At 40.9% G+C, this 16673-nt stretch overlaps 1 protein-coding gene across 1 annotated transcript in view; it reads left to right on the top strand.

Annotated features, from left to right (window-relative positions):
- LOC119394230 (protein sax-3) overlaps nt 1-10208 on the top strand; it is a 232786-nt gene extending 222578 nt beyond the window's left edge. The window contains exons 21-27 of the mRNA XM_037661517.2: nt 1717-2059; nt 2679-2786; nt 3403-3597; nt 4761-4868; nt 5007-5117; nt 6341-6541; nt 9232-10208. Coding sequence (XP_037517445.1) covers nt 1717-2059; nt 2679-2786; nt 3403-3597; nt 4761-4868; nt 5007-5117; nt 6341-6444 — 969 coding nt within the window. The 3' untranslated portion in view covers nt 6445-6541; nt 9232-10208. The remainder of the gene's footprint in view (nt 1-1716; nt 2060-2678; nt 2787-3402; nt 3598-4760; nt 4869-5006; nt 5118-6340; nt 6542-9231) is intronic.
- The last annotated feature ends 6465 nt before the right edge of the window (nt 10209-16673 follow it).

The raw sequence follows: 16673 nt of genomic DNA, 5'->3' as shown, positions 1-16673 counted from the left end.
TCTATTTATTTCTATTTCTTCTTATTATTTTTTCCTTTCTTTCTTTGTCTTTCTATTTCTCGCTTGCTTCCTTTTTTTCTATATTTATACGTGGTTTTGCCTGCGTTACGCCAAGCGACGACAGCAGACAACCGCATACGACAGCCCGGGCCCCTAAAGTGCTCCACACTTGGTATCATCAAGGCACTCGAAGAACAAGAGGAAGAAGACTTCTCCTTGGCGCTGGCGTGCGCTCACTATGCTACAGATGGCTATGCTATACGTAGTTTTGCCAGTGTTACGCCAAGCTACGTGAGACGATGACAGCATACAACAGCATACAACAGCCCGGGCCCCTAAAGTGTTCCACACTTAAAACCTTTCATGCAGCAAAGCAACGTTTCATAGTAAACATTCTTTTTGTCTATATGGAAACATCATTAGCTCACTGCATTTCTTGGCAGTGTCGAAGTTGAGGTTGTAGTGGAAGTTTTATTTGGCATTTTAGTACACACATATAGATTTATATGTAAACCATATAATATGTGTACATTTGTTCTTAAGGCATAAAATATCTCGGGCATGCGATAGAGCAGACCATCTTCTAAGCATTATACAGTTTCGTTTTTAAAACTTCTTGCATAAAAATTACCTTTTCAATCAGTATTATTTTCTTTATGCCAACAAACTCAACTTTCCATGGAAATACATTGCACAAAGGTAGCTACTTTTTTAATAAAAAAGCTAAAAGTCTGCTCTCCATCTTGTCTATGTTTTTCCCACTTGTCCACCAGTATACTTGTGCACCAAGTTAAACTTGTAGCGAAAAGTAAGGCAATAACTTAATCGCTTATCTTTATTTATAAGAAAACTACTTGAACTTTTTTTTAACTTTTGTGATAATTACAACCATGCTGTTGCCCAGCTACACTTAATTTTCACCTGAAAACTGTGTACTGCCTAGAACAGAAAGGTTTTCTTTCTTATTATTGAACTTGCAAAACTGACCATGAAGAAATTACTGGCAAGGTGAGGCATTGTTGCACGCACGGTATTCAGTCACGGAGCCAAAAGACAACCAGTGCAGGCTGGCATTCCTTCTGCAGCAGGATAACCTCAATGTAGTATTTTATCCACTGCACTACAAAGTTAATTTCTGCACATTCATCTCAAGTCCACATGCTACATGAAGCCAAAAGCATACAGACAAATAACTAGCACTACTTCACCGCACCATTGCATCGTTTTTCACATCACGATGCAAGAAATACATTGGACACCTGTTTTTTAGCACAGTGAGAAGGAGCACTGAAATGTCTAGGTAGCCACTTGTATCACTTTGGTCAAATGATATAATATGCATGTAAAAGGAAGTGCAATATATAAACATTAGAGGAAGAACGGGTGCTACGCCATTTTGACGTAGTTTATTAGCTTTTCTATGTAAACAGTCTATAAAAGTGAGTTCAGTCAAATATTAAGATGTCGGCTTGTTGATCAAAGCTTGAGCTTAGAGAAAAATTGGGTTCATTAGTGCTTCTTCGTCTTGTAACATATTCTCAGTACAATCAAGAACCACAAAACAAATGGACAAGTGTGCCTGTTTGGTGTGTCCTATTGTGGTTGCTAGTTGCACCTGGCGCATTTCATGACAATCGCGTCTTGGTTTAGGCATTTTTCGGATTAAATCCACAGGAGGCTTTCAATGTAACGCACGTTGCTTCTCTACCCTTCCAGCTCCAACCCAGTGCAGCCCAGCTATCCCACAATTTGAGGGTAATGCAAGCACTGCCACGACTCCCAGCACCATCACCTAAGGGTTCCCTAAATCAGTCCAGCAACAGCCTAGGGAGTCCCTACGCAGACCCCTACCAAGGGGGTGCTCCCTTTCTGCCCAGGGCAAATAGGTCCCTCTTAAAGCCTTCGCAGCCACAGCACATACAACAGCCACAAGAGCAGATATTCAGCAACCCTTTTATGGACCGGGGTGTACAGTCATCACTGCCATCACTCATCAGCGAGCCCACATCCTTCAACGCTGCCATGGAGCCATCAGGTCCACGACTGGCCACACTTCAAGGTCAGCACTGTCCCTTAATATTCGCCGAAGTTGTTGTAACTACTGTATCAGTGTCTATATAAAAGGCAGGATCAAGATTCACCACTTAAACCTGCAAATCAGGTTGACGTTTCTAATGTCTCATATGTCAAGCATATCTTAACCCCCACGATTTGTGCATGGCAAACATTAAATGGCAAGTGCGGCATTCTGGCTGGCTAATACACTCACTAAATGATGACTAATGTCAGTAAGTGTAGGCTATATTATGGTAAGCACTGGTTAACATAGGCTATCTTCTGTAATAACAGCATACACCAATGTGTTAGCAGCTTCTGTGTCTGCCCAACATTGTGTTTTCTGGCGTGCGTAGACAGCATTATATTTCTTAACTTCTCTTCGATTTTTTCAGCCCTGTTCTAAAGCACAAACATTTTTTTCTTATGGAATCACTAATACTTCCCATGGAGGAAAAAAATACTAGATACTATAAGAGAAACTGTACTGGTGTACAGAGCACTGCAACTGCAGCAGACTGCACATTTATGCTTCAGTTTAATTATTGTTAAAGCAGATGAATTTCAGTGTACAAATAAAAAAGAAGCTTACCACCTTTGACCTCGGGCATTGTTCTTGCCAGGACACATCTACCAGCCAACAGATGCAGAATCTGATATGGAGGATGCATCACAGCCCCAGTCGTACCAGTCCAGTGTTGCAGGGGACACAGATTACGCGCCGAGCCATAGTAAGTAATGTAGATTTGCACTGCAGTTAGTAAGAACTAATATTGTAGTTTCCCCATAGAGATGCGTTCATACGAAGACGAATTGTTCCGAATTTTTTGGCCGAATGTATTTCCGGCACTATTCTGAGAGACACTGTGTCGACTACTGCATGCAGTCAAATGAATCGCGATTTATGTATAAATCTTGCAGAAACATCTTGTGCCCTGCTTCCCTTGCACGGTCATTTTTTCAACAACAAAATAACCACACTCTCTCAAATCAGCATCAAATTTTAGTACAGTACTGAACTTCAAGAATCCCGGCAGAATCCATCTCACGATGAATGTCAACATTAATGCAATTGGCATTGAAGCAAGGTATTAACATAATGCTCTGCAAAACGATTCACTTCTGTGCAGCCAACTTCTTCAATTTTCCACTAATTTATCTTCTTCCCTTCTTTGGAGTTCGTTCAATTTAGCTTCACAATTCTCATTCGATCAGTGCATGCTCCAGTCCCATTTTGTCTTATTTCTGCTGCTTCTTTGGGCTCCTTGAGAATGCTAACTGCATTAAACAACCTGAAGTTTGCTATCAGTATAATACAAACGCACACTCTGTGCTATATTTATGCAGCACCATCCTGGGCCAGCACAACAGAGCAAAGCAACAGCTCTTGCACGAGTGGCTGCTCGAGCGGGGCAAGTTCCTACGATGACTCTGTCTACAATGAAGGGGACTTTGCGAGCGCGGTAATGCGAGCAGCTCAAAATGCTGGGTTTCAAGTCAATGGCTCAGTGATCTCTACGGCACCTCCATCAGCAGCACAAGGTTTGTTGCTTTTATGAGAACATCTGAGTCAAAATATATAGCATACAAAATATGAATCCTGGTTCATTGCAAACCTGCCTTCAGTGAGAAAAAGCACCTTTCAGTCTTTTACTATAAAAGAAGGTTTAAAGAGGCAAAAAAAAGGCAATAATAAAAGACACGTGGTGATTCCACATTGAAGTCCCTGCACCAGCTCGTCTATATGTCAGAGTTTTCAACAAGTGCTCTGGCAAGGCCAATATCTTTTTTATAAATAAAGGTGGATTACATCATACTCTCAGCTAACCAATGACTGAACTTAGCAAGTTTTGAGAACTTTTATCTTGCCACAAAGGCACAAATAAGAGAAAGTACGTTGAAATCCATGAGATTGCACTGATGTACCAGGGAATTGGTGCTCAGGTTTTGGTGTGAAATTCCCCCAAAAAGAAAGTTTGGCTGGTGTTTGACAGAATACTTTGCTGGTTAGTCTACGCTAATTTAGAGGTTCCCTCTTGTGCCACCTTAGAGGCCCAAAGAAACAAAAGTGCCATGGGAGATGGCTTAATCGAGGGCTTCACGTTAATTTTAATCATGGAAGGTTTCTTAACATGTACCAAATGCACTCCACACAATCATTTCTGTATTTTAATATTATCAAAAACTGGCAACCTTGGACTTGGCCGCAGAATGGCAATGCCACAAAACCAGTGTGGCAGCTAAACCAAGGCCTTTCTAAGGGCGTTGCTTGGCCCTACTGCTGCTTCAAGAGGCCCTAAACTATCCGTCAGGCTTGATGACAAAACACATAGCATGGATAGAGAATGAAGCTGTGAACATTTCAGCCAAATTTTGTAAGCTTACACAGTACGTGGAATTCACAAGCAGAGTGATTCCTGTTTCAAATCCTATTTTCAAACAGAGTGATTTGAAAGGGGTGCACAGCATTTGTAATACCTCTGCTCATACTAGATGTCCTTAAAGAATTTTTCTGGCAATGCGTCTATAAGATGCACTTCACTCTTCACAAAGAGTTTTTGAGACTTCTAAAAAAGGTGGTTCATGGCCTTTTTAAACTGCCAGCCCAACTTGCAACCTATTATGTTAAAATCAGTGGCATATAGTGCAGTGACTTCTTAACACATTCTACAAGCACAAGCCAATTGCCTCTTGTTTTCTTTAAGGTGGCCAAAATACGACTCCCGAATGGGTACTCAACCAGCAAAACAATGAACTCCCAAACGCACGAAGGCACGGAATTAAAACATTAAATCATCACATCAAGGATAATGGTAAGTGCAAAGACGTCAAAAACACAATGGCAGTGAAAAACAAAAACACACTGCCACCAGCTGATGGCACTGTATCAACCAACTATTAGTTGCTGACGGTATTACCATCGATGTAAACTGTATGGTGTTAATTTGCAGGAATGAATCCTCAGAATCAATCGCTGTCCTTAAGCCTGCCTTGTCAAAAGACGTTAGGGGAGCAACAGCTTGCACCCAACGAAAATAGTTCGTCTATGCAAAGCAGCAATGGTAAGCAAGGCTGAATTGCATGTGAATGAGAAGATAAAGTACTGCCTATTAGAGAAACTTTATTAGGAAGTACCAAAGCGCATTATCATATTAAAGTTGAGATAATATTGTGGTACACTGAAGTAACAGACAAGGAAATACATGTGTAATCAGTGTCATGAGTTATCATGTTATTATGTGTCAATATGAAGCAAGTAGGCTAGTGCGAATAGTAAATTTTAGGTTCGAAGCGAATTCAAAGCAAATAGTAATTTGGTCGAATAATTTCGAATCGAATTCGAATATTATATATATACATCACATATTATAAAGAAAAATGAGCATATTTTTCATGCCTCAACTAACGTGCACAATATTTTTTTTTTAATTGAAACAAGGCATGTGCAAAAGTAATTCTATTTGGTTCAAAGGAAGTGGAAGCAACTTTGAATAGTGGCAGGATTTGGCTTTCGGTAGAATGCAAGCAATTACCTGTAAAATACGTTACTTTTTAAAATTTACAGTACTTAGAGCATATAAGCCAGTATAAAAAGCTTCTAAACTTAAAAAATCATTAATCGATGTGAGGGTAATATGTTTATTTAACCTTGAAATGGAGCTTTGCGGCAGTGCGGATTTTTGCTGGAAAGATGCATTCATGGTATGGCACCCCTCCACTGCAGTGAAACCACCTTTACAGGGGGGGTTACATGCTGACTAATATACACCTATCCGTTCATTTCGAATACTTCGAAATTTCTAATAATTTAAATTCGAATCGAAGCAAATTCGAATACTGTAATATTCGTTAAAATATTCGAAGTACTATTCGAAAATATTCGCACAAGCCTAGAAGCAAGCTATCTGTTCAGGGCATTTCCCTGTGTTCTAAAAGGTACCATGGTTAGCAGTACAAGTTTGTTTCCAATCACACATAACTTTTTACATACAAGTAGCAATCCATTTACTGCTTTAGCTCAAAAGACACTTCATATGTATCAACAAATGACAAAGCAGTTAACAGTGGCATTACAGAGGATGCGGGAGAGGGGGGGAGGCTGCTCTATTAATTTATGGTAATTAATTGATGCTTGATGCTAACCATTGCATTCTTGACCTCTCTCAAGATCAAGCTATGTACTCTCTCGGCTATGTCAGGAAGACACTTTGCTAATAGCTGTATTGCGTAATTGCAGGTAAGACGTGTGATATTTCCAAGTGTGCTAAGTGTGTACCCATTTTAGGAACCTCGTACGAGCAGCAAAGTTTCCCGATATATGACGACCCTCCCGACATGGTGGCACCTCAGAGTAGATTGGGGAAGCGGAGCTGGAAGTTAGATAGTTGAGACGACACCACTGCCCATTCTTGCCACTCAAAACAGCATGTCTGTAGGCTTTTCTGTTGGGGAAAAAAGGCTAGCAGCGACTTGGGCAAGACATCAGGTAAGTGAAACAAATATTCTTATGTTGGTAGCAAGCGAATGGTCACGTACATAAGATCATCAGGCAGGTCAGACTTCACAAAAGATGTGCACGGCGAACGCATAAAAAATTTGTGGCAAATTTATCTCAAGGGGATTGTCAGAGTGCATAAAGTATTAATTATATTCTCAAGGCTAAACTGGCACCAGCCAGAGCTTAGGTTATTCGCAAGCTTTTGATACTTATTCGCCTCTTTTTCTCAAAACCCTCAGGAATGAACTGAACTGGTCTTGACGCATTGGGACTGCCTTAAGCTTTAACTGGTGCCAGTTTAACCTTCCAATCAGTGAGATGAAGATTTTTACATTTAAGCGTTTGATAAACCAAGTGAAATAGGCATATTATTTTAGGTATTTCATTGTTATCTATATGCGTGCGCAGCGAACATTACCCAATGCCATGCCAACATTGGCAAGTGCTGACAACATTGGCAAGTCATGCTTGTAAATGTGCTGGGCATCACACGAACTATGCTTTTTTCCCCAAGATTAATTAATGTTAGCGGGTATATTTTGTCTTTATTTGTATAGTTCTATATCGGAGTTTGCATGTCCAACTTTACATCACTAGAGATCTTTTTTTTGCAATTTTGTCTTATATAATGGTCTTTTTTATACTGAACCAAAGGTTGCTCCTTGTGAAAGAACAGTTTAAGTCCCATAGAATGCCTTCATTGAAACTAAAATTGTGGCTCAGAACCACTCGCAACAAGTACAGACACTTCCATGGGCTGGCTTTCATGCATGGCTAAAGAAGTGAGGTCACACCCAAACTGTAAAGCTAAGGGTTTTGTAGGATTAGAATTAGCTGTCACATTTACTACGAGCTCAGTACATTAATTAAAACTTTAAATCATGCATGTGTTTTGTTTCATGCAAATCTGAAACAATGCTTAAGGGCCTGGTTTATGTCTGTTGAGTGGCCAGTTCTGAATTTTACATGCGAGCATGTATGCCTCCGCCTTGAAGGTTCACGATGTGGGTGCATGAAGCTCAGTGATAAAAGTTGGCACTGCACCAAGAGTGAGGTTGACAACACAGCTGTTAAGGCAGATGATTGATGACCTAGATAAGAATAGATAAACGGCACTCTGGATTATGCCATTGGCATAGCTGGCACAGCGCCAACTCACACAGGCGGCATGGCATGGGGCAGATGGCTTTGGTGCCCAACATAACTTGGCACTCAGATAGGCACATGATCAGTGCTTGATAAGAACAATTACTGTTTCATCCTACCTAAAAAGACAGGGCGTGCAAACACGGACGCAAGAAAGAAGTCAGGACACCACAAACGCCGTCGATTAACTTGCATAAGGATGAAATCAAATGCCTTAACAGTTATCTTTCGCTTAGGCCCCAACGCGTGCCGGATTGATAGGTTCGCCTATTGCATGGGCATGCGCAGGTAAGTTTTCGTGCCTTCTTTCTTTTCCGCCGTTGTGCATCTATTCAGTTGTTAGTCGGCGTTTGTGGTGTCCTGACTTCTTTCTTGTGTCCGTGTTTGCACGCCCCGCATTTTAGAATGAATACGTACCAACTAGCTCATCTCTCTGTTATTCTAAGTGCTTCATCGTTGTGAAGTAATATGGGCAGAGTGGGAAAAGTTAAACAATGACAGCAGAAAGCAAAGAAATTACACTTGCCTCAAATAAGGCTTCACTTGCGAGGAGGGTAGATTTTTTTATTTGGTGCATAATTGGCAACTTATGCAATGAGTCAACAGTTCATAAAGTGATGGTGCAGTTATGAATAATTAAGCATAGTGGCTGTACTGCAGGTTGGCATAGCGTAAATACGACGCCATACAAGTGGGTTATGTAGATGTACTGAAGTCCAGTTTCTGCTACTCCTTTGACTTGCACTAGTTCTACTCAGTTAATTAAAACATTTGCCTAATGTGATTCTTTCTGGAAGTCCCACATTATGGCCATCATTTGCCACAGGGTAACCAGCCGGTCTAAGAACTGGCTAACCTACCTGTCTTTCCACTTGTTTCTTCCTTCCTTCCTTCATAAGCTTGATGTGCATGCCACTAAAAAATGACTATTTCTCTGTCATCACTATGGTGAAAACGCTTTCTACCAAAGCAACGACAAAAGGAGCCACCATTCTGTCGCAGTGAAATTGACATTTTTGAGTGGCACTGATAAACATGTGTTTATTGCAGACAGAACAACCAAGTAAGGCACATGATAATCATGGTATTTAAACTTCATTCGCCACAAAGCCCCATTCTATGTGAAATTTCAGCCCTAACGAGTCAGTGGTTGAGCTGGGAGTCATGTATACTTGGCATTATTATTTACGCAGTACTTGGTGTATCGTTAGCCATACATTATAAATGTAGAATGCAGTATTGAGCGAATCAGTACTTGACTACGGTACCTCTATCGCATAACCAGTGCATTACTGTGATCAATCACACGAGGTGTCTCAGTGCAATAGAAAAATGTAAACGTCTGAAAAATATTCATCTATGCAAACTAGTCATTCAGATCATATTAACATTTGACCGGCTCATCCTTCCGATTCTTTTGTGTTAACAGATCATGTTAACATTTCACTGGCTTATCCTTCCGATTCCTTCGAGTTAACAGATCATGTTAACATTTGACCGGCTCATCCTTCTGATTCTTTCATTTTTTGCAGTGGATATTTAAATAATCGGTCAACACGAAGTGTGTCAACTTTCAACAAAGGTTCTCCTCTACCCATGATATGATGACCGCTCAATGATGGCCACGCATCAGAATCACTGAGTGAGATCTCGCTACATACGGATGCAAAGACGAAGGAGCCAAGTGAAAGAACTCCCTGTTTCAACCTCAATGTGATTTTTCTGACCAAGTTCCTTTTGTTGCCGAAAGAAGAATGATCATAATTTATGTGACAAGTCCACCGAAGTATGCAAGAGGGTGATGTGTGTGCCAAACGAGGAATGATGCCATGATGCAATAATTACGAAGTTATCGGACGTGCCAGAAGAAAGGACACTGTACAGTGTGTGTTAATGAGATGTGCGAGTGTGTATGTGTAGAATGAGTGTAAAAAAGGTGTGAGAGTGTTTGTGTAAATGTGTGCGTGCAAACGCAAGCACAACTCCCTTTGTAATACGTTAAAACTTTGGTGTGCATAATGGCAGACATTGTTAGTGCCTGGCACAATCTTAACTCAGCTGCCACATCACAGCATATCAATGGACTGAACTGTGCATTTTTTGTGATGCTCTACAAGTTGTAAATTAGAGCGAGTAGGCTTAACATGACTCGAAGGTGCACCACAAGAAAAAAAGCAGGCACAATCGATTGTAAAGCGATAAATTTACTGCCTGCCTTTTTTTTTTCCTGCTGCACCTTGAAGCCGTTTTTCTGAATGGTTGAAACAGTGTCCCAAGGACGCTGTTTGGCTGTAGCACAGTTTCTGTCCAATTCCTCAGTGGTCGTTGGTTGGTGTACAGGCAACAGCAGAATGTTTTTAAGCAGGTACAGTGTGCCGTGAAGCTTCTTAATTTATTGTTGAATATTTAATTTTTAAATGATGAGAGTACTTGCAGGGAAAAAATGTGCATGTACAAAGTGGAAAGACAGTCACAAGAAATAAAAGTCACTATTGCCTATCCTATGAAACTGAAACAAGCGTGTGTGTCTGTGTCTTCTAACACTGAAAATAGCATCTAAACTTAGCTTATAGGCCAAATGCAGCAATAATTTGCATGACACAAGGATATTTGTAGTCAGAGAGAGACAGAAAACGAGATATCTGTACTGAGAGTGAAGTTACACAGCAGGCTCAGCTCAACATATTGTGTGCGAAACACGAATAGGTTCATTAGAAAAAACACAAAAATTTATGTATTCTGTAATGAAAGTACAACAGGGACAGAAGTGATGCAAAACGTAGTCCGCCTGACCCAACTTGACGTGCCTGCTTCCAAGATATTTTACAGATTTTAGAGGCAAAGAATAACACTGAGATGGCTCCCAGCTTTCCATGTGCGTTTTTACGATTGTTGTCATATATGCACTGTCGTGTAGCTGCAAATTGTACAGCTAAAGGTTCCCGCATCTTGTTATGGTACAATCCGAACAGTGTTCGGATTGTACCATAACTGTTCAGTTAATTAAAAATCTGTATGGGTGAGGGCCCAATTGCTTTGTTACCGCTACTTCAACTACCATCTGTCGCTAACAAGTTGAGCTCACATTTTTCACGCCATCCCACCGCTAGTCTGCAAACCTTAATTTGAACATTGCTTTCAGACTATCGAGGCCAGCTCATTTGTGTGTCATGTCAGATAAGTAGGTGTCTACCAAAGGAACAGAACGTTTTTTGTTTTCTTTTTGCTGCATATACACACACAGCAGAAACTTTGCTGGTGGATGCTAATCTTCTCACGTGTGCTGCATTGAGTGCTAATACAAATGCCAACATGTAAATCATGTAGCTTTGCTGCCTTATGCATACAACAAACACACATGCACACACACATATACCAACTGTCACAGCTCTGGAAACTGTTTGTAGCACGTACATGCTGTGTTTATACCTCAAAATGCAACATGCTTAGACAGATTTTTGCATCTCCTACATGATTAGCATTACAAGTTACGACTTGTAAACATACTCATTGTGCCCATATGAAACATTGCTTCACCATTTAATAAAACATGTTGTTGGGCTAGTTGGCATACTGTGCAAAAAGTAATAGCCAGGCTTGTGCGAATATTCGAGCAGTTCGAATACTCGAACAAATATTACAGTATTTGAATCCGCTTCGAAACGAATTTAAATTATTATAAATTTCAAAGTATTTGAAATGAACGAATAGACACATAAACCACATGTAAGCCCCTGTAAAGGTGGTTTCACTGCAGTGAAGGGGTGCTATACCGTGAATACATCTTGCCAGAGGAGATCCACACTACCACGAAGCCCCACTTAAACGTTAAATGGACAAATTACCCTCACATAAATTCATCATTTTTTTTAAGTTTAAAAGCTCGTTATACTGGTATATGTGCTCTAAGTACAGTAAATTTTAAAACGCAACATATCTTACAGGTTATCACCAGCATTCTACAGAAAGTCAAATCCTGATACTATTCAAAGTTGCTTCTACTTACCTTTGAAACAGAAAGAATGACATTTGCACATGCCTTGTTTCAATTCTAAAAGAATATTGTGCAGGTTAGTTGGGTCATGACAAATATGCTCATTTTTCTTTATAATATGCGATACATACTATTCGAATTCGATTCGAAATTATTCGACCAAATCCCTATTCCCTTCGAACCTAAAATTTACTATTCGCACAAGCCTAGTAATAACGCAACACAAGGCAAAGATAACAAGAGGTACAGGAAAGAGCGTCTTTTTTGGTGCCCAACGCGGGGCTCTTTCCTGCGCTTATTGTGATGCTCTCTCCTGTCCCTCTTGTTTTCTTCGCCTTGCATTGCATTATTACCTTTCGCTTCACCATTTGGCTGCTTTAACCTGCGACCTTCCAAGCTCACCTCGAACGCTTAAAGCATTGTGCCGCATGTACCTTCCGTAAATGCAGTACACTGACATGTCAGTGACTATTACAAAAGTCAGGATTGACACTGTTATTCACATCCTGACAGCCTCTTACATCTACAGTACAGGCTGCCACGACCTGCCTTCTATGTCAATTTCTTGCTTCTGACCAACGGACACTAGTGGGTGTGCCGCACCTGAACCACTGCACTAATTGCCTGGAGCTCCTTCTCAACCACACAGGGAGGCAGAGTTCTTGATTACAGTGACCTGTTGTGTGGTGCTGAGAGGTTATATACTGACTGGTGCCAGAACATTTCCTGCCATCATGAAAGCTGCACAGCTTTTGCAGTAGCCTCCGGTAAACACATCAGACCACTACACCTCCGTTTTTTTCCTCTCTAAAATGCTGCACGTTTTAGTGCTGTACGGGTTTCAGGTTGGACATGTAAGCCAGTTTTGTACGGGCATTTCTGCCTTTTGAGGCCTCGTGTGCCTGCCAACATATGTTGGCGGGCACACGAGGCCTCAAAAGGCAGAAATGCCCGTACAAAACTGGCTTACATGTTGCTACCCGCGTGCAATTAAGGTATGGATTATTATTAAATGAATGCGTGAGCCACTACAATAAATGTCCCTGCATCCTTGCAGATGCACTCATATGTAGATGAGCCACCCACCACAAAATTCATAAAAGCCGAATATCTCTCAGCCATACTTGATGCCATGCAATAGCACTGATTTTGCTGGCGGTCATCTACATAGTAGCGGTGTAGAGCACTGCATGAAATTTTGCACACATTTGAACAGCAATGAGCTTGCAGCCCTGACGCACTTCTAGTACAGTGTGTTACAAACACAGCACATTCAAAGTCATCAGTCTACTGTGCCAAAAAAAAAACTTTAAATTAGTTCAACACAGGAGATGCCCCTTTAAGTGTTTTTCAATAAAAGGAACACTTTTGATACTACGAGTACATTCTAAGCATATTTATATTTTCTATTTATTACGGGCCAGAATTAGTTTGAACATTTCTAATTACCTGATGTGGCAAATTGTTGAAAAAAATAAAAAAGGGGGGTGTGTCCAGATAAGATCGAACACGAGGTCCCGGTCACCATTCCCGATTGTGATGAAATTTACTGCATTACACCCAGAACAATGGTTTCGCAGTTAGTTTTGCGAAAAAAAATTTTGTTCGCCCGAAAAAAAAATATAAATTTTGGCCACAAAAAACGCTTTTCCGCCAATTTCGCGATTTTTGAATTTTGAGCGCACCTAGGAAAAAAACGGTGCACTTCTTCGTCACAATATTTATTCCCCTTACAGAACAAGTGAAATACAATCTTGTGAATCTATTACTTCCCTTGCTTGTCGAAGCACTTTTGAATAAAAAAATCACAAACTTGGCAAATCGCACAAAATACCTCTATTTCAGGAATTTATTGCTGCAAGCAAGTTAAAGTGAGGATAATGAAAATCGGTACATATTAACTTTGATACTTTCGCTCTCTTTTAAAATAATTCGCGTGGTTTTATCGCGCTCCGTTTTCCTCGATAATTGGGCTGAAACGTAAGTGATTTACCAAAAACGCCGAACTTTAAAAATGATTTTCTCAAAAAGGCCATTTTTAATTTTTTTTTAAATCCCTCTGATTGAAGTCAAGGACGTCATCTACCATTGTGCAGAAAAAAACGTTGCATTATTTTGGTTGCTAACAAGTTATAGTGCGTCAAATGTGACCATGCCATCCTAGCGGCCGCGTCGTTCGTTATGGTATGTTTCAGCCACCATAGTTATGGGCTGAAACTCGGATGTAAGTTGCTAAATATACTTGTACGTGACATAATCACAAATCAGCAGCTCCACACCAACAAATGCGCAGCCCGGTGTCATGGTTAAGCAAGCTTTGTCCTGGGATCAGCCGCTTGACAAACCCGCAGCAGCGGCCGCTCGATGCTGCGGGCACTCACATTACATGAGTAGCGCTTCGACTGCGGATGAGCTCCGCTTGCGCGCCAAACTACGCTCAGAAGACAAACGAGAGAAGGAATGCATCACTGTGAAAGTTAAAGGCCGTTAAGTGCCAACAAATGTCATAATATGCAACGAGAACTCTGCCGGCAAATTGAGCTCCTTCAATACGGCACGGATGTATTTTTTTCCCTGCTGTTATGCCCGAAGCCGCATAATATCGTGATAAACGCTCGACTTGCGTTGAATATTCTATCTGCGGACGCCCAACAATACAGTATTGTAAAAGCGGTTCTTTAATGAAGTAATGGATTTAGACACACTTCTTTTGACAGCCGGCTGACACAAGTGTTCTGACACGAGATGAACAACTGCAGTTTGAGTTGCTCGACCATCGGAAGCACGTATGACAGCTTTCTTTAGACGTAAATGGCTTTCTTTTGTGTCATATATTGCTCATAGAATGAACCTGATTATATTTAGGCCATCCGAAGAAAGAAAGCAACACATGAGCGCACAACTGGAGGCGCTCACTGGGAAATCGCCGGCAGAGTTTTCGTTGCATATTATGACATTTGTTGGCACTTAACAGCCTTTAACTTTCACATTGATGCATTCCTTCTCTCGTTTGTCCTCTGAGCGTATAGTTTGGCGCGCAAGCGGAGCTCATCCGCAGTCGAAGCGGTACTCATGTAATGTGAGTGCCCGCAGCATCGAGCGGCCGCTGCTGCGGGTGTGTCAAGCGGCTGATCCTAAGACAACCATGACACCGGGCTGCGCATTTGTTACTGTAGAGCTGCTAATTTGTGATTATGTCACGTACAAGTATTTTTAGCAACTTATATCCGAGTTTCAGCCCATAACGAACGACGCGGCCGCTAGGCTGGCATGGTCACATTTGACGCACTATAACTTGTTAGCAACCAAAATAATGCAACATTTTATTCTGCACAATGGTAGATGACGTCCTTGATTTCAATCAGAGGGATTTTAAAAAAAATTAAAAATGGCCTTTTTGAGAAAATCATTTTCAAAGTTCGGCGTTTTTGGTAAATCACTTACGTTTCACCCCAATTATCGAGGAAAACGGAGCGCGATAAAACCACGCGAATTATTTTAAAAGAGAGCGAAAGTATCAAGGTTAATATGTACCGATTTTCATTATCCTCACTTTAACTTGCTTGCAGCAATAAATTCCTGAAATAGAGGTATTTTGTGCGATTTGCCAAGTTTGTGATTTTTTTTCTTCAAAAGTGCTTCGACAAGCAAGAGAAATAATAGACTCATAAGATTGCATTTCACTTGTTCTTTAAGGGGAATAAATATTGTGACGAAGAAGTGCACCGTTTTTTTCCTAGGTGCGCTCAAAATTCAAAAATCGCGAAATTGGCGGAAAAGCGTTTTTTGTGGCCAAAATTTATATATTTTTTTTCGGGCGAACAAAATTTTTTTTCGCAAAGTAACTGCGAAACCATTGTTCTGGGTGTAATGCCTAGACCTACAGTAAATTTCATCACAATCGGGAATGGTGACCGGGACCTCGTGTTCGATCTTATCTGGACACACCCAGGGGCTGTTTTGCTGCAAGACGGCAGTTTGCTTGTGTGTTTCCATTCCATTTCACTCCATACCGATAATGAAAACTGCAAGCTTAACGGGGCCTTTGCAATACATGGCAAATGGTCTGTAGAGGCCTATTCTTCTCAATATACCCGTGCATCAGCCCACCATGAGGAGCATACAGAACTCCAACATTGTTCTAATCTGGTCGCAAGTGCTTAGGCCAGTGAATTTTGAAAGCAGTAACTATAAAAAAATTGTGTGCCCTTTCATTTTTGCTTTTGAAATGGAAATGTCATTTCATAGGCTAGCACAATGGATTTTGAATGGATGTAATCCAATATCAGATGCGACGGCATTCCCACGTGCATACACACAAGTGACATCAGCACAGTGCATATATACACCGGACAAACGTAAGTAAGCATAGATAAAAGTGTTCTAAATGGTCCCACAGCGGGATCTGAACTCTGGTTTCCTAGTATCGAAACCCAATGCTCAAACCACAGCAGCAAAAGATGCACACCACATCACCCGCCATGACAGCTTAGCAGGTAAAGTGTCAGGCATTAAGCTCAAGGGTATAGATTCGATTCCTGGCCATGGCGGCCACATTCCTATGGGGGCAAAACGCAAGAACACCCATATAGATAGATTTAAGTGAACATTTAAAGAACCCTGGATGGTTGAAATTATTCTAGAGTCCTCCACTATGGCATGCCTCATAATACTGTTGTTTGGGAACATAAAACCCTGGCAATTATTATTAGTACGCCTTATCAGGCAGAATAGAACACCGTTTTAGAAGATCCTGCTTGCAAGCAAGCACATGGTGCATTCTCCACAACGCGGACTCCTTAAGAATCCCATTCGTGAAAGCCAGCGGATCAAGACGCTTTGGATGTTTTCGCAGTGCTGAGTAAGTGTCGTGAAGTCGCCGTCATGTTTTTTTTTGTATTTACAATGATAATTGACAACAGTCAATTACTTCTGTAAATCTTTCAGATAGTTGGTCCGACTCCACAATTACGACACAAA

Source organism: Rhipicephalus sanguineus, chromosome 5 (genome assembly GCF_013339695.2).
Source record: "Rhipicephalus sanguineus isolate Rsan-2018 chromosome 5, BIME_Rsan_1.4, whole genome shotgun sequence".
Classification (NCBI taxonomy): domain Eukaryota; kingdom Metazoa; phylum Arthropoda; class Arachnida; order Ixodida; family Ixodidae; genus Rhipicephalus; species Rhipicephalus sanguineus.
This window is presented reverse-complemented; position numbering and strand designations above follow the sequence as displayed.